General features: G+C 39.0%; 2 protein-coding genes and 1 long non-coding RNA gene across 5 annotated transcripts; 1 reads left to right on the top strand and 2 right to left on the bottom strand.

Moving 5' to 3' along the window:
• Nucleotides 1-491: 491 nt before the first annotated feature.
• Nucleotides 492-16,154, top strand: LOC125062062. 3 transcript variants are annotated; one of them, XM_047667664.1, is made up of 20 exons: nucleotides 492-869; nucleotides 1,364-1,564; nucleotides 2,224-2,383; nucleotides 2,816-3,023; nucleotides 4,742-4,833; nucleotides 5,641-5,736; nucleotides 6,228-6,307; nucleotides 7,253-7,389; nucleotides 8,350-8,520; nucleotides 8,909-8,984; nucleotides 9,275-9,440; nucleotides 9,607-9,661; nucleotides 10,000-10,225; nucleotides 10,984-11,064; nucleotides 11,477-11,662; nucleotides 11,871-11,911; nucleotides 12,357-12,433; nucleotides 12,849-13,213; nucleotides 14,307-14,407; nucleotides 14,520-16,154. In XM_047667664.1, exons 5-20 carry the CDS (start codon nucleotides 4,782-4,784, stop codon nucleotides 14,626-14,628), a joined length of 2,019 nt encoding a protein of 672 aa, XP_047523620.1. In that variant the 5' UTR covers nucleotides 492-869; nucleotides 1,364-1,564; nucleotides 2,224-2,383; nucleotides 2,816-3,023; nucleotides 4,742-4,781; the 3' UTR covers nucleotides 14,629-16,154. The 3 variants fall into 3 exon arrangements, with proteins under 3 accessions (XP_047523620.1, XP_047523621.1, XP_047523623.1); XM_047667665.1 differs by lacking the exon at nucleotides 2,816-3,023; XM_047667667.1 differs by lacking the exons at nucleotides 492-869; nucleotides 1,364-1,564; nucleotides 2,224-2,383; nucleotides 2,816-3,023; nucleotides 4,742-4,833 and adding an exon at nucleotides 4,850-5,261.
• A 2,153-nt stretch (nucleotides 16,155-18,307) lies between these two features.
• On the bottom strand, nucleotides 18,308-22,755 carry LOC125062098. Its single transcript, XR_007119182.1, has 3 exons — nucleotides 22,669-22,755; nucleotides 18,540-18,658; nucleotides 18,308-18,446 (listed from the first exon to the last, which is right to left on the bottom strand). It is a non-coding gene; the product is annotated as an uncharacterized LOC125062098 (long non-coding RNA).
• Nucleotides 20,925-22,629, bottom strand: LOC125062097. Its single transcript, XM_047667689.1, has 2 exons — nucleotides 21,441-22,629; nucleotides 20,925-21,060 (listed from the first exon to the last, which is right to left on the bottom strand). Exons 1-2 carry the CDS (start codon nucleotides 22,452-22,454, stop codon nucleotides 21,055-21,057), a joined length of 1,020 nt encoding a protein of 339 aa, XP_047523645.1. The 5' UTR covers nucleotides 22,455-22,629; the 3' UTR covers nucleotides 20,925-21,054.
• Nucleotides 22,756-26,469: the final 3,714 nt, after the last annotated feature.

The raw sequence follows: 26,469 nt of genomic DNA, 5'->3' as shown, positions 1-26,469 counted from the left end.
TTGTTCGACAATGTGGGATGTGAAAACATCTTCGATTGTACAAACGACTCCCGACCCGAGGAACTTGTATGGATAAACGTTCTAAAATTTCTGGGCAATCCACATTTCCGTTAATTACTTTAAATAGGTATAGCAAGTCGATGTTTGCTCTACGAACACTCAGAGATTCCAAGTTATAAAAATTTAACCTATCCTCATATTTACTCAACATTGCACATTTATTATTTCTAAAGGATAGATGGTATAAAAACTTTCTCTGCACCCTTTCCAGCCTCGCTGAATGGGTTAAATACATTGGAGACCAGACACAATAAAGGAAAACTGGTGAAATGTATGCACTAATTAATGAAGCAAAGTTGATTATTATTGGTTTAATTTAATCTTCAGGTCGCGTGTTATTAAAAAGAAAACATTTATGGATTGTTTGTTTTCACATGGATTTCCGGTCATAAAATAATTGTAAACACTAAACGTCAGTAATCAAAAAATGTCAGTGTCAACTGTCAAAATCCACAACGCGTTGCGAGTGGACGCGTCGTTCACGTATTTACAAAATATGAAATTGCCGGTGCGAAAGTGTTATTATGTGGCAAAAGTTAGTTTCTTCTTAATTTTAGTTTGTTTAATATTAAGTTTGTTCGAACATTATCGTGGTGGTAAAAGAACTGTTAAAACGCAGACCGAAGAGCAAAATGAATTTGAAAAGCAGATTCTGGAAGACGAGACCAGGATTATTCCCGATTTGGGAGAAGGTGGTGTGGCAGCACATTTGTTTGGTGATGCGAAACGACTTGGGGAGGAATCTGAGAAGCAACTGGCGATTAATGTGTATTTGAGCGATCGCATTCCGTATAATCGCTCTCTAGAGGGTAAGAACAGTTATAATATATTCAATATCAGCTTGCCGCCACAGTTCTGTTATTGAAATCAGTAAGTGCTAGTTTTTGTCTTTAAATATATTTATTAAAGACTACAATATTTATATTTTTAGATATATTATTATGTAATATCTTCTGGTCCTTGTCAAAGAACCTTTAACATTGTTTTAGATGTTGAGTTTATTAATTACAAATAGAAGTACAGTCTGTCCTATGGCACAAGGTACACTTGACTTAACACCTTAAACTGCCATTTATTGTATTACAAGTTTATTAGTTTAGTTTTAAGAGGTCCATAAATTCAAAAGTATTTTTATTTTGTCTCTATTCGGCTAAAACGCTGTCTTGGGGTATGAGATAACAGCTAGGGTAGACAGGCACTTAAGGTATAACTATCTGACAGGCAGTAATTGAGCTTTCCTTTGACTTGTATGTATGTCTTTATGTTAATTTGATTTTTTATATTTGTCACTATACATTTTTAGATCATCGTAATCCTGCATGTAAGCGTGTATTATATGATGCTGAGCTACCATCTGCATCTGTGATAATAATCTTTCACAATGAGCCATATTCAGTGGTTGTAAGGACTATATGGAGCGTTGTGAATAGTGCAAGAAGGAACCAGCCCTGGTATAGAAGGGTGAACTATGTTGATAGGAATACAGGGGCCAAAATGACAATGGGTAAGTTATTGATTAAGCATAGGATATCTCAAGATGATTATTAGTTTATAAATTATGTAAATCATACAGTGAATAATAAGTATATTAGGTCAGGATTGCAATAGTAGTTTACCTTTAAAGATACAAAAATATTTATTATGTGGTCATAGACATTTCTTAGAATATTCTAGAATTTCAAGTTTAAAGTGTTATGAATGCATCCATATTAGAATCAAAATTATATCTTAATCAAATGGTAATCCACTGAAAGGTTAAATTTGATATATTCCTGCATCTATCTACTAAATCATTTTCATTTATTGGCAAGTAGGTGATCAACTTTCTGTTTGTCTTTGTTTTGTTCTGAGACATGTACATTTATTTCCTCACAATACTTTCCCACACAATACTAGCAAACTTTAAAGTACTTTTATAACCTCTGGAAAGTCTTTGGAAGCGGGAAGTGATTTTAAGTGAACTCACTATCACTTAATGTCAGGTGAGCAACCTGCATGTTTGCTCCATTTAAAAAAAAACATTGCACACATAGATAGAAGTACTCATTGGTGCATAGTTTTCAAGCCACAACCCAAGCATTGAGAGTTCTACTACATTTCAAAAAGTTTTCAATTATTGTGGGCAAATAAGTATATATTGTTTTCTTTCTTCAATGAATTCAGGGTATCCCGGCCAAGACCCATCATCACCATTTGTATAATTAAAAGAAATAATATTAGTTGACGATAACTCAACATTACCTGAACTAAAAGGTAAACTTAGTCATTACATACGAACCAGAATTCCACCAGACCTGATCAAGATATTACGGTTGCCTGATCGGTGAGTTTATTTCATATATTTATAAATGTTTAATTTAAAAATTAAAACAGGCATTGTAGTATCTAGGTTTATTTTTCTTAAAAAAAAACCTTTGTCGACACTGATATTATAATTTGTTATGTTTTAGGAGGCAAACGGCCTCACATGGTACTAAGTGATACCGCAGCCCATGGACACTAACATTGCCAGAGGGCTCGAGGGTGCGTAGCCGTCCGTTGGAAAATGGGTACGCTCTTTAGAGAACCCTATGTCAAATTTGTCCGGAAATACCTACCGGCCATGGACACTATTAAAGCCAGAGGGTTCGCGGATGCGTTGCCGGCCTATTTAGAATTGGTAAGCTCTGAAAAGAAGAAGACACCGTGTGCTCCTACCTTTCTTCTTCCTTTAAAGTATTTTCGCGCTTAGGCTCAAACATTTAGTTCTCCATAGGCAAGGTCTCATGAGGGCACGAATGCGTGGCGCGCGAAAGGCCAGAGGCGACGTGTTAATATTTCTGGACGCGCACTGCGAGGCCGCTCCCGATTGGTTGAGGCCACTGTTGCAAAGGATCTCGCACAAACGGGACGCGGTCGTGACACCGTTGATCGATGTCATAGATCAGACGACGTTTCAACTTGAGGCCGCTGAGCAGTTTCAGGTTATATGCAAAGAATGCATGCCTTAAAATTGCATTGTGGCCTTAAAATGTTGTCTTTGGCCTTTTAATTGAACATTCAGACTTAAAATTGCATCTTTGCACTTTTAATTCAACGTTGGTATAAATCTCGGCTTTTTAATTGATAATTTGGCCTTTAAATAGCAACTTTGCCCTTTTATTTGATAACTTGTCCTTAAATAACAATTTTGGCCTTAACTAACTGCATTTGGATTTAACTGATTGGACGAGGAATGCGGTTGCTTATTCATAACAGCATGCGCCAGAAGCAGATTTTACTTAAATGTCAAACGAAAGGAGAAATAATTTGAGAACTTACAGTTAATGTAAATTACATATGTTTTGATATACATAAGTCAAAATGTATGAAATTTTATTTTGATTTAAATTTAAAGCAATCTGAAGCCAAAAACTAAATTATTCATTGTTAGAGATTAATATCTCTGCTCCATTGACTTGGTTAAGGTTTAAATACAGCCTTTACCCAGGCAATGTAGAATTATGTAATTCTCTCTTCTACATTGCCTCCCTATCTCTTTTCATCATAGCGTAAATACAATTTGTCATAAGGAGACGGTAGTAATGTGACTTAATTGATTTTCCTGTAAATAGTAATGCATGTGGTGTTTGTCATGGTGGGCTGAAAAGTTCGTAGGAAAATAGAATAAATATTTGGGAAAATAGAATAAATATTTGATGTGATTGTAGTTGCCTTCGAGAGCGATACAACGATTATAGCGGTCATATATCTTCTAATAGGCTACAGTTTCGGTGAGTACGTCTTCATCAGAAAAAAATCTGTCTGAGCATATCCACATATTCATGCAGTCCAATATGTACCGTCGATCTTTAGAGACAAAATTACGCCGTTTTACATATACACGTGTCTTTTGAAGGTAAGGCTTAACTAAAATCATATTAATTTAATACCAGCAGCGCCATCTTTGAGTCGGTCTCCGAACTTTTCAGCCCACCTAATACTAACGTAGTTTTAACTTAACATTGGTTTAATATCGTGGTTATAGTCTGACGGTTGATTTTAACTAAGGAACGTGACTAAGGGTAAAATTGAGAAATGAGCGTATGTCCATCACGTATTGTATTTAGAAATCAACACAACTTTGACTTAGTGTGTGCCAAGTGGTAAAGTGGCAGGTAGAAGAAAACCTGGAAGTAAGCGTACGTCGTGGTGGAAGAATTGTAGCCAATGGCTTGGTAAAAGCACCAATTGATCCATAACTAACATAACAATTGAGGTTGTAAGGCCTCAGGTATGAAAGTCGCACGCTGAAGACAATAGACAAACAAAATTAATTGGTTAAAAAACTGCAAAACCGCTTGAATTTGAAATTAGTTTGCCCACAAGCCAAGATGTAGAAACTTGTGCACATTGTTTTTGTATCAATTAAACTGTTTTAAATAAAAAATGAAGTACTGAAACTGTCAGTCTTGAAGAGTCAGGTATGTTATTGCAATGCTGGAGGCTCCACATATTAGTAAAACATTAGCCGTATTCAAAGAGAAATATCAGTCTATAAGTCTTTGCCTTGCACCGTGTTAAAACCTTTCTGAGTTTTACCCTTAGTCCAGCTCCAGGGTGTAATGTGTCGACTCTGGATGCTATCCACCGATTATATTGAATTAACTGTGTTCGACAGCTCTATGGAAGTCTGTGGAATTGATTTTCGATAATTTTCTAGGTGGGAGGGTTCACGTTCATGGGTCATTTCACGTGGATTGATGTTCCCGAATGGGAGAAGAAACGGCGCGGATCAGATATTGCCCCTACATGGTAAGGTTTTGGGGAGTTAAAGAGATTCCTTGGTATCGGTAATTGTGTATGGTGTTGCTCTCCAACTTGGCGAGACGCCACGCCAGTGAAGGTTTCCAAGATCTACCTATTTGTTTATAATCTGGCTGTACACAGGGCTGCTTGTTATATTAATAGATATTATTTATTTGTTTACAAAAAACGCATAACTATCCTTACAGTACTAAGCCAATACGATAAAGTCGAAAAATAAATAATATTAAATACATAATATCGCTACTCTGCGAACATAGAATGATGTCGAGAGTGGAGACAGCATTCAGTAGCAACGTCTCACAACCTTGGCCTTCGCATATCCCCTAGAAAGGAAAACGAGTGAAGAACACTTGGGTTGCTCACCAGCAAGACTAAGTAGATCGTAGGCCAACTGTAGGTCTCGTAAGATCTAGGTATTTATATTTTTTATTGTAGAATAAACGCTGTATGTAAAATAAACGAGTAACGATGAGTACTCTGTGAAGTCCAGTTGCACAGCCGAGGTTTAAACTGTTAGAACTGACTCACTGGGTTTAAAAAATAGACCACTGTAGTATTTCCGTAACAATTCGACTTAGGGTTCTTCAAGAAAGAAAGATACTGTTCTTAGTGAGCCCTATGGCATTCTGGCATGTGGGATTTACTAGACTTAGGTATGAGAGAGGCATCTAATCAAATATTAAAATGTTTGTATTTACAAAATAATGATATTTAATACTTTTTAGTATTTTATTTTAGTTTCGTGGTCCTACCCTCCTTTATTTGTCACTAAACAGATTTCTTATTTCGTAGGCGGCGGTACCCTCGAAACAATTCCATGTTCACGGGTTGGACATGTGTTTCGATCGTTCCATCCATATGGCCTGCCTGCACACACAGACACGCACGGTAACTATATATTTCAGTTCTTTTTGCACAGTGTTGGCCATTTCTCACCCCTGAGGTCGTAGCTGTTCCCCAACGGTTTTTCTATCTGTTTAACATTCCGTCGTATGAAGGAAAATATCGTGAGGAAATTGGTCTTAGACCCTAAAAGTCGACGGAATGTGTCAGGCACATAAGGCAGGGTACTACTGAACTAATTTGACTTGATTTCCTTCAAAAAACGTACCAGTTCGTAAGAGCAAGAGCGAGCCTGGTGGCAGTGTGTCCATGGGCGCTATTCGACATCAAGTGAGCCACTAGCCGTTTGGCCCCAGTTCTATAAAAGCTGATCTAGGTGATTAGCTTTTATGCTGCTTGCCTATTAAAAAATGACCACTTTGTTTTTTCCTGTTTTCGCAGAATTGTTCTCGTTATTATCATCTCTTTTCCGCACCTATGTGGGAAAGGGATGGGAATAGTGAGGGTAGGAGAGTAAATACTTTGAAATATTTCAGGAATTAACACAGCCCGAATGGCCGATGTGTGGATGGATGAATATGCTGAATTATTTTATCTCCATCGACCAGATTTGAGGGTAAGACTTAAATATCAAAAATAAAAAGTTGCTGTTACAAACATTCAGTAATATGTGAGACCGCACTGCTTCCACTTTCGTGGTATGTATGCACACGCGCATATATGAATGCTGAGGAGCAGTTTTTGTTGGATGCGTTAAAAATATAATTTGTATATTCTATATATAGTTAAGTGTATGACATTTAATTCATTCATTTTAAAGGTTAACACCGGCGTTGCAGCGGTTATCACTTTATTCAAAGTGACTCGCCTGTTTGTTTGCCTTCTGTTGCAAAAAAAAAATATCATATTGACTTAAATACAACATTTTTTATCGAACTGCCTAGGAGTCAACTCCTGTTCATTAAAGAAGACGTATGGGCGGAAGAATGACCTGATATTATATAACGCCCATGGACACACTACCAGAAGGCTCGCTCATTGCCGGCTTCTTAAGAACTAAGTCGCATTGGTTCCGAAATACTTCAGTGGGCTGGTTCTTAATGGTGGTGCCAAAAAAGCAAGAACGTAACAATTCTTAAAAGAGCTTAAGCGGGCTCAATGGCATACGGAGTGTCCATGGACGGTATTATTTAACATAAGGTGAGCGTCCTGCATCGGGCTAAACCATCCGCCTTTTATTCCTTCTCTCAAATTCAGTTGACGCTGTGATGAAAAGAGATAGTATAAACTTGGACAACGCCCAATTCCCTTTATTAAACCCTCGGTTGGAGACCTTCTCCTTGATATGTTCAAGGCCATTTCTTTCAAAGGCCTCTTCCATCTTTAACAACTACATGGAACAGCCTTAAACATTTAGACCTGTCTTCTTCTTCTCTGACTTTACTTCTAGTGCAAGAGTAGTACCTGTAATCATGAGACTAGCTTGTCACGATGAAGGGTATCCTCGTTGGGCGCTGCACTTTCTTATATTGTGCCTTAAAGTTTCTCCTTTTCCTTCTAGAATAACCCAAAAATCGGTGACGTGACACATAGAAAGGTGCTCCGGGAGAAGCTCAAATGCAAGAGCTTCGCGTGGTATCTCCAACATGTTTATAAGGATAAATTTGTGCCCGTCAGAGACGTCTTCGGATTCGGCAGGTATTGGCCATGTGGCTTTATTTTTAATAAATATTTATAAAATGACGGTATATTTTTGGCTAGAAAGCGCTTTTGGTCCAGTAGCTTAAGCGTCCGTGAGGGTACCTTCAGATCCTGGCTGTACTGATTTCTTTCTTAGGAACGAAAGAAAATATCGACATTGAATAAAACCCATTCATCAAGAGGAAACAATCCTAGGTCTTCACCCATAGAAGAAAAGGCACCGTTTGTTTTCTGAAAGAAACCTTTTCAGCCTTTTTTATAAAACAGGGATAGACATGAAGCTGGACTGACACTGCTAGAAGGATCGTAAGTGCGTTGTTGGCCTTTTAAATATGGTACGCTTTTTTCTTGAAGGACCATGCTGAGTGATACCGCTGCCCATAGACACACACACTGCCAGAGGGCTTGCAAGTGCGTTGTTGGCCTTTTAAGCATATGTACGGTACGCTTCTTGAAAGACCTCATATCAAATTGGTTTGGACTTACTTTAGCCTCTAGGTCTCGTTTTGTTAGGACCAGTTTCGTTACGATGTTTCCTTCCATCCAAAAAGTCCTTTGTTGCTTACGGTGGGTACAGACTATATAACATAACATGTTATACAACATTGCTATACAACATGTTTCAGATAATGTGGACACTGAATGTTATACAACATGTTATAATAACATGTTAACCCAGCATCTACGTTTTTTGTTTTTCTTTTGTTATTTAAAATGGTTATATAACATTGTTATATTGCATTGTTATTCTAATGTGTACAGTATTGTTTTATGTTATAATGTGGAATAACAAGGTTACATAATGTGGACGTGTTATAAAACACAAGTTATATAATATGTTACATAGTCTGTACGCACCCTTAGCTAGGGTTCGACGACCATTGGGACGAGAGACACTGAAGTACTTCTTAAGTTGATCGTACACGTATGGATCTAAACAAGCGGGAGTCATTACAGGTTCCGCAATCCGTCCGGTCTCTGCCTGGACAGTCTCCAACGCGAGGGCGAAGGCTCTCCTCTCGGCTCTTACCCTTGTCACAACACCCTCGAAGCCACTCAGTACTTCGCTCTTTCACTGAAAGGAGAACTGAGGGACGAGGAGAGATGCGCTGAATTGCAATATATGAGGTAAGAGCTGGTCTATTTATAATTTCAAAAACCCGTCAAAACGATACAAAAGATGGCGTCGCACTTATGCTTCTAAACAAAGTGATTTTTTAAAAATATTACTATCCCGAATTAATATTGTAACTTTTATATCATTTACACTAATTTTTAGGTAAATATCCCGCGATATTTTTAAATTATTTGTATGATAACTCTATCAAAACTCTCGTCTCTGTCAGATTGTGTTTACGCTGTGAATTAAATAATTTAAAGCCATCACTTATTAATGTTAGGGTAAAGTCCTTCTCTATACTCTCTGGTTCCCTAAACTGGATCCAAACAAGAGTTTGTTTGGCTCCAGTTTGGGGTCGTCTTCCAAAAGATGTTCAAATTTCAATTGTGGTTTAAGACGTGCTCCGGGCGAAAACGAAGCCAGCGGTCGGCGGGTGCTCATGGTCACCTGCCACGGCAAACTGAGAGGCCAGGTGAGCATTTCAGAATTCAATATGCGAGGTGATCTTTTCTGACACCAGTAAATTATTATTAGGCCGGCGACACTCTTGCGAGTTATGTGAAGTGCTATATCGCCGGTGTCGTGAGTGTCTATGTATATCGGCGGCGATATCACTTAACGTCTGGTGAGGTAAAAGAAAAAACATATAATACCAATTTTGCAAATAATTTAATGGACATCGTCATTAGTAGCTTCGTGGGCGTCACGCCAAAGCTTTCTCCGTGATCTCGAGTTCTTCATTTTTATCATTAAAATTGTCAGAGATGGCGCTACCTGCCCTCTAAACAGCTTCAGCACATTGAGACTAGCCTATGTCTGACGTCGCCGAGGGAAGCGGGCGGTGACGTCACGGCGGCCAAGTGTGTGCCGGGTGTGGAGCAGAAATGGTCCATAGACTATACTGAGGAGAATGACTTTAGACTTGACAGTGAGTTTAATTTTGAATTATTAATATTCATTAAAATTTGTTTTCTAATTTGTTGTGTCGAATAAAGACATCAAAATAAAACAATCCAGTGATAATGTCCAAATTTTATGACGTTATCGGTCACAGATTAGAATTATATTGTAATTTGATTTTAATTCTTTTTTAGATAAAGGTGAACCGAGTGAACAAGAACTCAGATTGCAGAAGTTGAGAGGGCAGAGGTATGTCTATATAATATTTTTTGGTTCTGGCTGACTGCGAAGATCGCGCTTACGCAGAGATATATGAATGCGCAGGATGCGTTCTGTCCCACTCTAACGCACCTGTGCTACGTCACCGATCACACCAGACTGATATGAGACGCAGTATGCGTTTTGTCCCGTTCTAACGCGTGTCGGCCGGACCTTTTTACGTCATCGTTTGTTAGGTTTATTTTCGTTACGGAATTTCTCGATTCGGTCGATCGAAGCCCGCGATAAAATCTATGCGATAACTTAAAAATTAACCAAATTTAAGACAAATTCGTAATTAATAGTCGGCAACACTGGTATTTTCACAGACGCATCTCCCGTTCTCTATTATCAGTGAACGAAACGGACCAACGTCGACACAGAAAGAGCAAAAAGAAGAGGAAGAAGGATAAGTTTATACTTAAATTGGTGAGAAGAGCGAACGGCAGCGAGGAGCATTTGGAGGTGGATATTTACTGCAAGCATCGAACCCTGTACCCGAATAACAGCTTCGTGAGGGACATCGTCAGCGTGCTCAACGATAGGGATATTACGGTAAGTTTTCGGGATTCTATATTCCGATACTGGATGGCGGCACTTGTTAAATAAAACGCTACTCTTTAAACGCAGGTTTGGTAATAAATGACAATTGAGTTAAGCTTATTGTACCTGGACATTAATCGGAAGACCGACATCAACTGACCGAATTAAAAGTAATGTTGATAAAGAAGAACCTTTTAATATAATTCTTTAGCAGTTAGTCACCACTGTGAGGAAGTGTGAGAGAGAAAGAGCGAGCGAGACTACGAAGAACGAAGAAAGGGAACGACCTGGGCGCAAAAAAGGAAACTAATCGCGACATAACGTAGCATTCAATTTACAACAAAATCAGAATAGTTACATAAGGGGAAAAATTCATCAAAATTATAGTTTAATGTTATTATTTACAATAAATATACCTATAATACTATATACAAGGGGATTTAAATCTCGAAGAAGTAAAGAAATACTGGGAGGAAGGGGAACAGATAGAGATACTAAAGAAGCGTATAAGAAGGCCACGAGTTAACGTCGATGATACAATATTTTTTGACATCGATGATCATCGAATCCCTTGGACGAATTCAGGCGAGTGACCACCCTGCGACGGCCCGAGTCTCTCTCGGAGACGCTCTTTCTCTAGTTGAGCCAAAAAGCCTGAGATTGAAATTGAATTTAAGTAATCGGTTGGGTCAGACGGGGTTCGAACGCCCGACATCAGGCTTCCGCCGGACAACACTGATAACACTATATCATTTTAAATATTTTTACAGGTTATCAACAATGGGCGTGTGTTCGAAAAACATCGAGTCTCACCACTCCATACGCATGCGCACGCACATAAACACAAATCGGTCGGTACCTCTTTTCAAATGTTAGTAGTTACTGATAAATGTTAGTCGCCTGGAAGAAAAGATTAGTTGTTATCAAACCGAAATAAGATTGTATGGAGTAGAAACGTTGATTACTCTGGCTCGTACAACTCCGCTTATGGACTCGCCCGTCTACCGTATGCCTACAGCGAACCGTATCTTATTTCGGCCAAACCGTGCGCAGAGGCGAACACGGAACACGACTGTGCCATTCTCTGCCACGTATCAGCCGTTTCCTTGGCCTCCGCTATTTAACTTTTTTAAAGCTGTATTCGTTATTTAGCCTAATCTTTTCTTCCCTATCATACATCTCTCCGTCGATCTTTGACACGCCATATGACATAGAGTAGTTTTATCTTTCTACTCGTCTCGAATCGTTTATATCATTTTACAGCACAAAGAAATCCAGCCGAAGAAAGTGAAACCGGACGTTCGAGTGATAAAAACGAGTATAACCGAGAAACCGGTTCACCCGGTCGACACCGCCCCGGGCGTTGTGCGGTTGAACCAGGATAACGAGAAGAAGATTATTATTGAGGATTTCGTGGAGATCACTTCGAAGCCCACTCTCCACCCTAAGGTATTACTTTTATCATTTAAAAAAAAAGTAATAACATTATAAGTTAAGAGCTATCGGTTTATTAAGTTAATTCAATAATGAATTATATATTAGGTTCGGTGTATGTTTGTTCACCGAGCTTTATTACAAAGCTCTACACCGATAACGCCGCGTGTTATCCTATCGGCAGCGCAATTTAGCCGCTAAATTTGAAACATTTTCTTTTCAGAGAAAACGAAAACATCACAAGAAAATACTACCGATGATTAAGTAAGTATTTTTTTTTAATCTATATAAATATATCCCGTGTGTGTATTTAAACACTTCCTAAATGGCTGGACCGATTTGGATGAAATTTTGTGTGGTCGTCGTTAATAATGTTTACAGGATTTTAAAAACCATTTTAGTTTATTTATTAATGACAGTAGAACTTGTATAAATTGTTAAATATTGCCTTAACAAATTCAAAACATTTTCAACAACCCACCAAAACCGAGACGGTGTTGCAGTCCCTGTGACGTAACATGCCTGTAAACACAATAAAACATTATTTCTGACTTCTACTAACGAGGTCAAACTTCTTATGGCAGGCGATTTTTTTGACATTATCGAATTGGCCGTTTGTAATCTATTTTTGACACTAAGTATGTGTTCTAGTGTTATTTTAGCAAAGTGTAGTGCAAATAATAAAATAAAGCTAAATTTAATCTTGCAGTAACGATGTGTTAAAACCAATATCGATTGAGGACTCGCCGTTAGAAGACACGATGACTTCGCCACGGGCGCATTCAGGTAATTGCTTTGGGACTGAGGAAGAGGTTTTTCGCCCTATTGGCGAATTTTTACATTTAAAAGAAACCATTAATTAATTTAAATTCTTCAGTTCCCGGATCCAGTATCAGCATTTTTAAAATTTATTTTTTATTTTTAATCTAATCAAACGTGTAGGATTAAGCTCTTTGGGCATATTTAATCAACTTTGGCAAAATAGCATCGTCGTTTACTCTTTGTGACGTTAAGTCTGTCACAAATATTTAATTTGTTTGTTTAAAATTTAAGAAAATAGTTTATTCATAGACACGATCGTCTATGTCACTAAAGCTCCACAGATCTAATCTATACAGACCAAAAAGCTAAGAAATCCAGTCTACTCCACTCTTCCCTTAACAAAGCTCGGCTATAGATGACATAACTGTTAATTCCCCAGATCCCGAACGACCGGATGATATTTATAAACGTTACGATGAGAGCAGCGATGACGCCGATGATGAAGACAAACCGGACACAGTTCTATCACCGACGGAGGACGTTCGTAAAGACTTCCAAAGCGTCGATGTGTCCGGAATAGATCTAGGCAAAGCGTCCGAGCGAACGTCAAAGTTGACGGACGCGACGGATGATAGTTTGCGGATGAAGCCGGACGCGGGAGTGACAGATGACAGTCTGACAGATGTGACGTATGTCAAAGGTGACACAAAGAGATACAAATTAATGAGTGCTGATGATAATTTGATTAAAAATTATGATAAACTACGCAGCGAGGAGAGCATCGCTAAGGGGACGCAGATACAGGTATTTCAAAAGTTCTGTTACCACGGTAACGGGTTTTCCCACACACAACCACATTTTAAAAGGCCGGCAACTCACTTGCCTTCTGGCATTTGGAGGGTCCATGGTATCACTTAACATCAGATGAGCCTCCCGTTCTATTAAAAAAAACTTAGGACCTTCCTTTATAACGCCGTGAGTGTATTCGTCTTCGGGATGTCGCGTTATACTGGGGCATGGGGCAGACATTTCTGCTTAATTTTAACCTGACCCAATTTAACATGAAATTTATAAAAATATTCTGCGGGTATGAGCAAATTAACTAAATTTGTGTTTTTTTTACACTAAGCTCGGCTTCACACAAAGACGGTATCAGTTTAAGAATAACTTTATTTCTCATAAGAATTGCATACAAAATTCACTTACTGAGAAACACATATTTAAAACTAAGATTAAAAATTAGAAATTAGAGCGCACAGATGTAGGTACATATATAAAATAACAAAACAGAACAGCACCAAAAATGTGGGTAGACATAATAAACTTGATCAGTCAACCAAGCAAAACACGGATGTACGAATTTGAGTTTTTACTAGATGTGGCATTGATGGCATAGTCTGATATAACAAGTTTACATTGATTATTTTAATTTTTTTCATAACACTACTTTATTTTTAGTTTTTTCCTATATTTATATATTTAGGGCATGTACAAGGTTTATAAAACATTTTTACAGACTAAAATCACTTTTAGGCAGATTTTGGTCAATATCAAATACAATTCTTTAACACCGTGAGGAGTGTTAGTTTAAAGTTCTTTAGACATTAAACATTTCAAGTGTTATCGCATTCCTGTCAATATATATATATACATATTATATTTACTATGTATATATATATATCAGTCGAAGGTTTAATCTACCTATTTCTGTCCCGTTGCGCCTGCGCTGTTGCGTTGCAGTCTCATATAGCCTATGTCACGTTTAACAAATATACGTATTGTATATAATCACCTGTGACCCGACGTCATAATTGTAAAACATTCTCGATTCCACAAAAATCGGTTCAGCCGTTTGGCCCGAGGAGTTTATAAAGTTTTTAACGACGTATTATTTCAGTCGAACGACGGTCGTCCCGTCCGTCTGGTGATGAGATCGAATCTGACTTTCAACATCGGCGATGAGTTCTTCAACTGGAAGTTGGACGCTGACGATGTCGCGTGAGTAGACCAAAAATTTTTTATTATTGGCGCAGCGCCATCCGTGGGATCATTTGACAAATCACTTTTTAATATTAATTAAATAACTTATTCGATCTTATTTTTTTTTCAGTAATCTTCTCGGCGAGTTGACGATGCCGAATAAAACCACGGAACGCACATCGACCGCCAGAACCGCTCGGCTGGACTCGTCTTCCGAGAGTTCCAGCCAAGAGGAGTGAACGGTTTTTTATTTCGCCAAAATGTCTGTTGTATTAAACGTAGGTCGTATTGTCTATGATCATTGTAAAGAAAGAATGTCGCTGTCCTTGTCTTGAATTATAAAATTCGGCTTTAAGGGTACTCGTAAGACTGTGTAGTACTTAAAATATATATTATTTTTATAATTACTATAAGTAGATTTGTACATATGCGAATTTCATTCAACATTAAATTGCATTAATAACTTTATCGATGGTAGCGCCCTCTATCGACTACATGTAGTAGTTTAATTAATTAAAAGTGAGCTAGTGGTCTATTTTTAATAATTTAGTAAATTGATTAAAGCGCCATCTGTCGTGGGATAGTTAAAATAAAATTTAATTCTAAATAGCTGTTGTATTTTGTGCTTTTTGCTTGAAGAATGAAAATATGTACTTGTAAAACCACATGAAGTTAGTTATTTTTTATTTTAAGATGAGAATTTTTCAGAGTAAGGGCACTGGTGTTATCAATTTAACTAAAACAAAAGTATAATAACACTTATAATTTATAAGTATTTCAAATCTACTTGATTCCCTAAAGGGAACGCATTTGAATAAAACTCGTTCGTCGTTACTACGACGCGTAAATATTACGAGTCGTTGATTATTCTAGATAGAATATTGAAACCGTGGGCACTTATCAGGTGGGTAGGGTATTTCATTTTGGAGGCGCGGGATGTTACTTTATAAAACTTTATACCTATAAGCTAAATATTTGAAGTGGTTATATAGTGGACTGTATTTTTTCTTATTGATACCTAATATGATTGCTCAATAATGGACAATGGGAAAAAGAAAGAAAGGATGTCGGCACAGTACCTTCAACCTCGTGGCTTCTTCTAGTGGCTTCTTTCCTTTGTTGTACACCAATGAACAATCACTTTCACAAATTATACTTAATCAAGTTAAAATTAATTGAATTTAAGTATAGTTAAAGTTTATAATAAAAAATTAAATGTTTAAAAGAAAAAGGAAGCGTTGCGAGCGTGCGGCGAATAATCAACCATAACGCGGGTCATCAAAATTGTCACTAATTAATTCTTATTAGAGACTCATCGACGTGCGCGCCACCTATAGCCCGTTCCGGAACTAGTACCGACATAGGATTGGGACATAAAATAGGTGGGTGATGAGACATGCGTCTAGGAACTATTAGGATGGGTATATGTATTGAGCAATCATTATTTAAAAATCAAAAATTATTATAAAAATAACAATCCGGCGCAACCACATTTTTTATTTGACTCGAAATATTAATATGTTTCAATTTGCTGTCTCTCTTACACTTATGACATTATGAGCGAGACAGCATTATATTTTTCATTTGTAATAAATTATAATAATTGTATTATCGTCTATTATGCAATTTTAAGGTTTAATTTCAAAACCTAATTCCGTCCATTAAAACTTAATATATTGCCATCTATTTTGTTTTCACACCTACTCACCAGATGGCGATGTACTAAAATTGTCAATTGTATGAAATATATTTTATTAAAGTTAAATATTCTAGCTGTTTTATTTCCTAACCTTATATCGTACTCAATCATCGGCCCTTTTGTGATATATAGCTTATAATGAATGTTCAGTAAAATCGCGTTGTAGAAGTAATCTTGTTTTTTTTAACAATTCAAAAACTAGGAACACGTTTTCAATTAAATTTAGTTGAATTTTATAACAAATAAAACCGGTGCTAAGTTACGCAAAATTAACTATGGGTAACAGCGCGAGTATACCTACAAAAGAATATTATCAAGAAAACATTGAACAATTGTCTGTGTAATTCGCCAATATTTCGGGTTTAAGCTGACTATAACACAATTTATGATGACATTTTCCACCTTACCCAAGAGGGTTGACTTTATTTAGCAGAAGTAACGATTTAACATAACATATTGTTTATGAATATAATGTTTTGGCTTTGTATATCGTCTAAGTGTTTTGTTTATAATGTGTAATTGTGTAGCTGCAATATTACTTAAAAAAATAAATAATTAAAACAATTCAGTACTGCAATTTGCAAATAGTGACTGCTTTATTAGAATATTAACATGTTGTGTAGGGTTCATGAAAAATCTATGGAATTATTGGAAATATGCAGTGCCGCAGGGTGCTAACTGGTATTCTCGGTCCTATACTGTTCCTGACTTCCTAGTATACATAAATGACTTGTGTTTCAAATTGCCGAGAGGAATTGGCTACGCCACTCGCCAGTGATACAGCTCTCTTCTTTAACCACAACTCTGGAAAGAGGTCTACTCCTCATCACCATCAGCCCAAACTGGCTTTGGCTTTGAAGTTTTAGCAGTCGGTGTGTGGCAGGTGGCTGCATAGTTGCAGACTGCAGAGTGCACTACAACATCCTAATATTTAACTTGACACCTTCAACCACCTACAGCCGTGTTCTAAGTTTAATAGAGTTGCGGCTGCAGATGAAAAGATCACAACAGTTATACTGTATATTTGTGTACGTAATACGTATTGTGCAAGCGCGTTTAACTAAATTATCTTTAGCGTATACCGCCATCTATTGATATGTAGACGAACTATTGTCATTTTTGGTTAAAAATTTGTTTCCCTCTTATAATCTAATTCATAAATAAAACAAAACTTTGCAAATAAACTTTATAAAAATCAAAACTTATTCTAACTTTGGAATCAACTTGACATTTCTCACATTTCGCAGGAATTTTGACAATAATTGTTAATTCAATTATTGACTTTACACTTAATCAGGCAACGTGTTTAGAATGTACCGTCAGCAAAGTAATGTCGTTAACTGGATTTTAAGAATTATACAAAATTAAATTTTGTCAATTAAATAAAGAAATCAGACTTGTTTTGGATGTTCCGTCAGCATACAAATCTGCATAAATTTGTAAATAGTAAACTACGTAAGATCTTACACGAAAGAAAGAGACGACACTATGGCGAATGCTACACGCTCGATATTTATCGTGATATTTGGATCGTAATCCAGAATCAGGATGTGTAGTACAGGCGTATCACGTATCGTGATACGGATCGCTGGATTTCTAGAAATCTAAAAATCCACGATCTGTATCAATTATCGTCGATAAATATCGAGCGTCTAGGGTATGGTCGATATTTATCGCGTCACTATTAATGCTTCCAGCGATGGAAGAGGTCGCGCATATATGGAGGCGGAATAATATAGAGAATTCATACTTGTATTAGAAACATTACCTATAAGTATAGGAAAATAATTTAAAAAATAACAGATTTGAAACGATCGGGTGCTGCAGCGGAAAATGTTTACAATCCAAAGTCTTGGATATTGATATATATCAGCGTATACTGATAATAATAATAATAATGGCAACGCAAGCTTTCTTAATATTGTTACTCATATTGTAACACGAAACGTACGAGTGTACTCAATGAAATTTACCGTCGTACTGACGCGATTCGTATTGAGTGTGTAGTATACTAAAAAAATACCAGATAAATATCACGATAAATATCGAGCGTGTAGCATTCGCCTATGTACCGTCCCATTTTATAGTATATATAATGTTGTCTCTTGTTTATCTGTAACGAAAGACAGAGACAACATTAACTTAGATAAAAAAAAAGGGATAATGAAACAATTTCACAAAAAAAAAAAAGATTTTTGAAGTAAATACTTAAGTGCATTGGGAAAGTCTCACGGGTCGACCGTATTCGATGTGGATACAATAGTTTCTAATGTGGAATGACCCGGCCACAAACTCCGCATGGTCACGGGTGACATCCGCGTCTTCGTTGGTCACATTGGCGCCGGATTGGCGTAACTTCTATTTGAACTCATGAAACAATAACATCAATGTACTGCATGATGCAACCACCGACCTGTACATAATATGATCGACTAATGACATAACACCTACCAGTCTTTCATTATTTTCTCTCAGCAATAAGGCCAGGGTTCTGGCGTGCCTTTGTATGGAGTTGTTCAGTTCAGTGGACGACATGCGAGCAATCGTATTTGCATCTGGTTCCTTCATCGCTGAAACATTCAATATAAATATTATATTAGACAAAGTTTTTCTTTGATGCCATTTGATTTGATGCAGTTGTGCCGTGCCTCCCACTTGAGGTCCAGGTATTTGTAAAATTATATTGATACTGAGATAAATAATACACGACGTGTAATATGAATCAAGGTTTATTGGTGACTGACGCACAGCACACTACAATGGTACATTTAGGTATCTCAATGTGTGCGCACGCACACACGCGCTTCACTCATACACTACATAATCTCCACCCTTATTTGACACAACTGTTACTAAAAAAATAAACTTACATTAACTAATTACTTACTTAGATCTATTACAGGTAAGCCTATCTTATTGTCTAACAATTATATAAACCAACACCATACTTATTACTAAACTTAGGTAAATTATAAATGACTACTAGTAAATCAAAACTTATAATTAGGTGGATAGTTTAATCGACATTGTCGAATACAACGAGGTTGAACCGGTTCAGGGGTAGGTGTTGAAGCCTGAAAGGTACCCGGGCTCTGGTGCTCCCTACTCTCAAAGAATTCATCCTGCCCACCGCTGTTAGGAGAAACGGAAACTGTCGCGGGCGTCATCGGCGTCACTGGCGTCTCGGGGGTTCTCGGTGAATCGCCCCTTGACTGTCCTTTCCTCTACTGTTCCCGGCACCCATCTTTCTCTTCCCCCGCCTTGACGTAACCAAACCTCTTCCCCCTTGCCTAGCTGACGTGTCCCCTTCGGCCCCTGGTCCCTTTGGCGACTTTGTGCCTTTTTAACCGCGTCATTCCGGCTCGGTGTAAGTGCATCGAGCTTGGTACGCAGCCTACGACCTACCATCAACACTGCTGGCGTTTCGCCCGTCGTGCAATGTTCCGTGTTCCTATAATATAGTAAATAACTATTTAACGATAATGTAACGTCTTTGTTCTCTCTTATGGCTTTTTTAATTACCCTTTTAACAGTACGAACTGCATTCTCTGCCGCCCCATTCGATGCCGGGTGGTATGGCGCTGAAAAAATGTGCTCGATACCGTTACTATTTAAAAATTGTGCAAATTCCTGACTTGTATATGGTGGCCCATTGTCAGAGACGATTTGTTTAGGCAAACCGTATCTTGCGAAGACGTCACTAAGTACTTTAACCGTATAACCCGCTGCTGTACTTGGCACTTGGCTAACCTCAATCCACTTACTTCTGGCATCTACTATGACGAGGAAAAGTTTCCCTGCTATCGGTCCTAAAAAGTCCATGTGTATACGTGACCAAGGCTTATCCGGCCATGGCCAAGGACACGGCGCATGTCGCGGTGGCATATCCGCCTCCGCTGCGCATACCCCGCACCCCCGGCACATAGCTTCTATGGCCTCGTCCATCCCTGGCCACCACACATAGCTTCTCGCAAAAGCTTTGGTTTTTACGATCCCCATATGAGCCTCATGTAACACTGTAAGTACCTTTTCCCTACAAGACTCCGGAATTACCACCCTATGTCCCCATAAGATGCACCCCAGTTCCTCATATAATTCCTGCTTACACTTACTTGTTTTTAACAGGTTGTACAGTGGGGCGAGTGTAGCGCTCAAATTATTAATGAACTTGGCATAAAAATTAATTGTGCCTAAGAATGCCCTCAGATCCGTTACGTTATTGGGACGGGGAATATTTATTATTCCCGTAATTTTCTCGGGATCGACTCTTATTCCATCTGCCGATATTAAGTATCCTAAATATTTTACCTCACTCATCATAAATGAACATTTACTTTTCTTAAGCCTCATTCCATTATTTAATAAGCGTTGTAACACTCTTTCTAGAATTGCTAAATGTTCTTGTATATTAGACGTTCCGATGATCACATCATCTAAAAATACCCCTGTGTTGGGAATATCGTTGAAAAGATTTGTCATTATCCGTTGAAAAATACCGGGGCTGGAGGATAACCCGTATACTAATCTTTTGTACTTATATAAACCCTTGTGTGTGTTGATCACTGTTAAGTTATCAGGGTCGTTGAGTTCAATTTGGTTGTAAGCCTGCGATAAATCAATTTTTGAGAAAATCCTAGCACCGTTTAATCTCACCAATAGATCATCGATGCGCGGCAACGGGAACCTATCAACTACCAGAACCGGATTTAGTGTTACTTTATAATCGGCACAGATACGGAGTTCATTGTCAGCCTTACGCACAAGAACGAGGGGAGTCGCCCAGTCCGCGCTCTCCACCGGCTCGATGACGCCGGCGCGCAGCATGCCCTCCAGCTCGTCGTCGAGCCGCTCGCGCAGCGCGTAGGGCACCGGCCGCGCGCGGCAGAACACCGGCACCGCCCCCTCGCGCACCCGCAGCCTGGCTACCCCTCCCGTGAACCGGCCCAATCCCTCCGAAAACAACTCGCTATGCCTGGAAAGTAATTGTGACAAGTTATTCCCATTACTTGAAATTTTCTGCTCTAAACCGGCTGTTATAATATTTTGTTTATACATAGGTACTTTAATTGCCAATTCTGATAACCATTGACGGCCCAAAATCGAAGTCGTACCGCCATTGATTATAAACAACTCCATATTTTTACTTTTGTCCCCCACACTAACTAATGGTTTTATTACACCTAACGGTTTAATTAAAGCACCATCAATAAATTTAAAAACAAAATTAGTTTTTTCTATAGGTCTGTTCCAAAAGTATTTGTCGTATTTCTCCTTACTTATACAAGACACCAAGGACCCTGTATCAATTTCCATTGATAACGACTTATTATCAATTATCACTACAACACTTACCGGCTTATAACTACTTAAACTTAGTTGATGTAGCTCCTCCACTTGCCAGTCCTCCTCGTCCGAGGTTGATGGAGGTTCATCATCTCCCGACCACTCAGGAAAATCCATCCCCTCCGACGATGCTTCATCCATGGTTCGTACATGGGCTACCATGTTGCTGTGTATTCCTCCTCGCGATCCTCGTGGCCCCCCATTATTCAATGGGCACACACGACGTAAATGCCCGCGCTGCTTACATCTCCCGCAGATAAAGCGTCGGTAGCGACACTCATCGCTGCCGTGTCCCGCGGCTCCGCACGCATAACAATTGTATCTTGAGTCACCCTGTCCTTTCCGATCCGGCCCCGACGACGCTGCCGGTGCGCGTGCGCCCCCTCGCCCCCGGTGGCCCGGTCCGCTCCGCCGCGCGGAGTGCGCGTTCACGGCGTTCAGCGCACTAGCCGCGCTGCCGGTCTCGCTGCCGCCACCCGGGTCGGTCACGCCACCCGTCGTCTTTTGTTCCACCGCCGCTGCATCTTTTTCTGCCGCTTCCATTGCACAGGCTATGGTTACTGCTTTTCCATACACCAGATTCTCTTCCGCGAATAACCTTTGTCTGATTAATTCACTCCGCAACCCACAAATCAGCTGATCTCTTAGGTTATCTTCTAAAGCAGTTCTAAATTCGCAATATTTGGCCATTTTCTTCAACTCCGAGATATATTGCGATATCGACTCACCCGCATTTTGTCTCCTCTGTCGAAAATGATACCTTTGCGATATAAATGATGGTTTCGGTTGTAAATGGTTTTTAATCACGCTTACGACTTCTGTGTAGGTTTTTGAGCTTGGTAAATCTGGACTAGTCAAATTACTTAATAATTCATAAGACTCATCTCCCATAGCCGCGATTAAAGTGGGTAGCCACAAATCTGTTTTCACCTCATTCACTTTGAAGAACATCTCCGCTCTTTCGATATACAAAGTCCAATTTCCAGTCCTTACATTAAATTCCGTCAATTTCCCGATCGGCATTTTGTCTAGAAACTATTAACTTTTTACGAAAACCAATCCTCGTCGCCACTGAGATAAATAATACACGACGTGTAATATGAATCAAGGTTTATTGGTGACTGACGCACAGCACACTACAATGGTACATTTAGGTATCTCAATGTGTGCGCACGCACACACGCGCTTCACTCATACACTACAGATACAATATTGACTTTCCCATGAATGTACTCACAATCATTAAGTGGCAACTCCACCTCCGAGCAGTGGGGATTGAGATCGGCCCCGCGGCAGAAAGCACTGTAGCTGTCCACGGAAATTGACAATTTTTGTTCCTAATCAATTTAATATCATTTATTTAAAAAATATACATTTGTTATCATTAAAGCAGTGTTGGCCTAGTGGCTTCAGCGTGTCTCTCATCCCTGAGGTCGTGGAACCCCGGCTGTGCATCGATGGACTTTTTGCGCATTTAACATTCGCTCGTACGAAGGAAAGCATCGCGAGGAAACGAAGCCATTTTCACCACTACATGCTCTACCTGACTTAGGCTTTGCGATAAATTATTATTATACACTTATAAACGTCAACAGAAAAGATGTTCAATTGATTCTAAATTTACATTTACTACTTGTTCGTAAGTCGAGGGCGGAGAATGGCTGGCAAGAAACTCTCCACCCTTTTTTAACATCAATTATTTAAGGGCTAACGCTAACAAGCGATCCTATCCAGGCAGCCCTAAATACATAAATACTAAGGGTGAAGTACATACAGTAACCAAACTAAAATCTAAAAAAAAAATTGTGCGTCTATTCAATAAATTTTATAAATCCGGCTCGAAGGACCAACATTTATCTGTGCAGCTTGCCAGCCTTTGGACTGTTAGATGTGTATTTAAACGAAATAAATTCGAGGAGTATCTGAATGTGTCAGCAAACTGCACTAGATAACTAAATATATGAGAGGGTGAGACCTAGGAACCTAACAACCATAGGGTTACCTAAGTCCTACAGACGTACCCTAACACATAAATAGTGAATAAAGAATTACGGGATGTCTGCACCACGAGAGGTAACAGTAACAGACGGAGCCCCGGTAGGATCAGAGATTCAAGGTGGTGAGATTATCTCAAAGCTATCGGGCACCACGATAATTAAGGATACTAATGCCCGCCTTCCACTGCGAGCGGAACGGACCCATTACGGACCTCCGCTATACTCGTAACGATGATTTTCATACATTTTCATTTCTGTGGGAAACTCGGTCAACTCGCTAACCTCATATGTGACTCTTTCAACTCGCTCTCTCAGCTGTGCTTATAAACCTAAAAAGCATGTCTTAAATGTTGTTAGGATTTATATTTAGGATCTGTTCCCTAAAAAAAGAATATTCCATCTAGTTTCCTTTGGAAAATTAACAAAGTAACTAGATCAACAAGGTTACAGTTAGCTCGTTTGGCTTACAATTGTTTCGTAAGTGGAAATAAACATACTTTCTTGTACATCCATCCATTGTATTTCGGGAAACACATTTCTCGTTTCAGAACCTGCAAATACGTTAAACTGAGAACTTAGATCAAAAATTGACACAATTCTTTGAGGATATTTATTAGTTTTATACGAAAAACACTAGAGAGAGATAGAGTAAATAAGTAATCAAAAAAGTGTAAAAGTATCGGAAATAAAAGGCTTTAATTATTATTAAGATAACAGCGATGACCTACTTTGGTGCACATTGTATGAACATTCGCTCGTATGAAGGAAAACATCGTAAGGCATGCCTTAGATATGTGTCAGGCACAGAAGACTTATCACCATGGCTATTAATAAAAATATCCAAAGTAACGTCTGAAAAAAGTCTGAGCCCAAGACCCATATAGACCCGTAGTCCCACTTTTGATAATTGATGGACATTTTGGTCTTCTTTTTTTTTTTTATGGAACAGGTGGCAAACAGGCAGGAGGCTCTAATGTTAAGTAAAACCCAAAGACAGTCTCAATGCTCTGGCATCGCTAAGAATTGGTACGCTCTTTGAAAGATCCTAAGTCGAGTTGGTTCGGAAATACTTTTGAGCTCAGCTGGTTCCACATAGTGGTGATGCCAAAAACTGCCTTTAAACTCTCAGTTGTGGAAGGGACGTCGAGGTGATACGGGTGGTATATTGTATTCTGCTCCGGCGTCTGATGATTAATCCGAACAACTCCTCTGAACACTCTCCATGGTAAATGCGTTAGAAGATGAAGTCTTCTCGCATACCGTTTCCTGGCAACATTGCTAGCCCCATCGTTGAGGTGTCCATGGGCGGTTGACCGTTAATTTTTTGACATATTTTGTTCGCTCATACATATACAAACTATACCATACCCCTATAACCACGAAACTCCAAGTTATCACCATTATCAAAACCACAGTATTCTATTTCGCATGGATTTTGGTATACTGCGGGCATTGTAGTGGGCTGAAAATTATTATAATTCCTTAAAATAAAATAAGATAAAAATAAATCAGTGGTGCTACAACCAAAATTCATGAAACAGATACAGATATCTGAGGCCCAGCCCTAAAAAGATTGTAGCGACACTGAGATATTTATTATAGACTGTCGTGAAATTTTTTGTAGATATTGACGTCATGTATAAAACAGACAAAGCATCATACGGGGTCGACTCGCGTTAGCTTTGGTTGACGCACGTGTTAGTGAGATTTCCGTGTTTTTCTCGGTGTTTCTGTGATTTTCCTAAGCTGAAATAGTTGTTATTGTGCTATTTAGATAAAACTAACCCTATTGGTGCTGGTAAAGTATAAAATTTAAATTATTATAGTTGCTGCAGTTTTAGTAATATGGATCTAGATCCTGACCCCGAGCCTCCTGACCCGGGAACCTCTTCTACGTCTCGCAAACGACAAGGAGAGGAGAGAAATGAACCATCCTTTAAAAAAACTATTACGGATCCCGCTCAGGCGAACCCGTCTATACAACACCTTTATGTCCACCCCTCCTTCTCCGATGGACCTAGGTCTTACTCTAATGAAGATAAAGGTCCGTTCATTGTCCAAGTCTCCCGTGAAGTAGAAGACCCATCTTCCGGAGCCTCTTTACGTGCTATTACATTCGGCCAGTTTATGCATAAGCACAAAATTAGTTCAATCATACACGATGGTGTAAAAAATATAGGTCGTAATAAAATCACCGTTGAGTTCTCTTCTGCTGAAGCTGCCAACAACTTTCTGGTCAACCCGGTTCTTAGTATGTGCAAGTTTAAAGCTATTATCCCCACTTACAACATTACCAGAATGGGGTTGGTCAGAGGTGTACCGGTGGACTGGTCAATGGACGAACTCGTGATTTCATTAGAGCTTCCTCCTGGATGTGGTGAAGTATTAAAATCAAGGCGGCTGAACCGAAAAACAGTCACTGAGGGTGTCACCACCTGGGTGCCTACCCAATCTGTCGTCCTTACCTTCAGGGGGCAAATGCTCCCTGCCAAGGTTTACTCCTACCACACTTCCCTCCCTGTCGAAACCTACCAACTCCCAACCATACAGTGCCTGAACTGCTGCCGTTTTGGACATATCAAATCGATTTGCCGATCTAAGCCAAGATGTTACAGGTGTGCTCAGCCCCATACAGGTGATACGTGTGAAGTCACTTTAGAAAAATCCACATGTTTACATTGCTCAGGCAAACATTTTGCTTCTGACAAGGGCTGTCCAGAATTTACTCGACAGCAATCCATAAAAATGGTGATGTCCCAGGACAACATCTCATACGTTGAAGCAGCAATTAAGTTTCCTCCTGTCCGACGTTCATATGCTGAGATGACAAAAGAAATGTTTACCCCTCCTGCCTATTCTCTAAAATCTACTCAAAAATCCCAAACTCCTACCAATGCCTCCTATCGCCAAACAATTTATCGCTCCCCTCGTCCCCAAGCTCCTCTAGCAAAGGGGTACGATAGAACAGCTCACCAGACTATTGTTGGTGAGTGCTCCTCATCCCTCCCAAATGGTTGTGCTCTCAACAATAATGTTGACAC

This window comes from Pieris napi, chromosome W, assembly GCF_905475465.1.
Source record: "Pieris napi chromosome W, ilPieNapi1.2, whole genome shotgun sequence".
In the NCBI taxonomy this organism is placed as follows: domain Eukaryota; kingdom Metazoa; phylum Arthropoda; class Insecta; order Lepidoptera; family Pieridae; genus Pieris; species Pieris napi.
Note: the sequence above shows the minus strand (reverse complement) of the source record. Positions and strands in the feature narration are given on the sequence as shown.

Coding starts and splice junctions, on each gene's coding strand:
- LOC125062062 (XM_047667665.1), top strand. CDS start 4,782: ATGTTCCCGAATGGGAGAAGAAACGGCGCGGATCAGATATTGCCCCTA. Junction 11,065..11,476: donor ACGCACATAAACACAAATCG/GTCGGTACCTCT, acceptor ATCATTTTACAG/CACAAAGAAATCCAGCCGAA. Junction 11,912..12,356: donor AAAATACTACCGATGATTAA/GTAAGTATTTTT, acceptor TTAATCTTGCAG/TAACGATGTGTTAAAACCAA.
- LOC125062097 (XM_047667689.1), bottom strand. CDS start 22,454: ATGCCGATCGGGAAATTGACGGAATTTAATGTAAGGACTGGAAATTGG.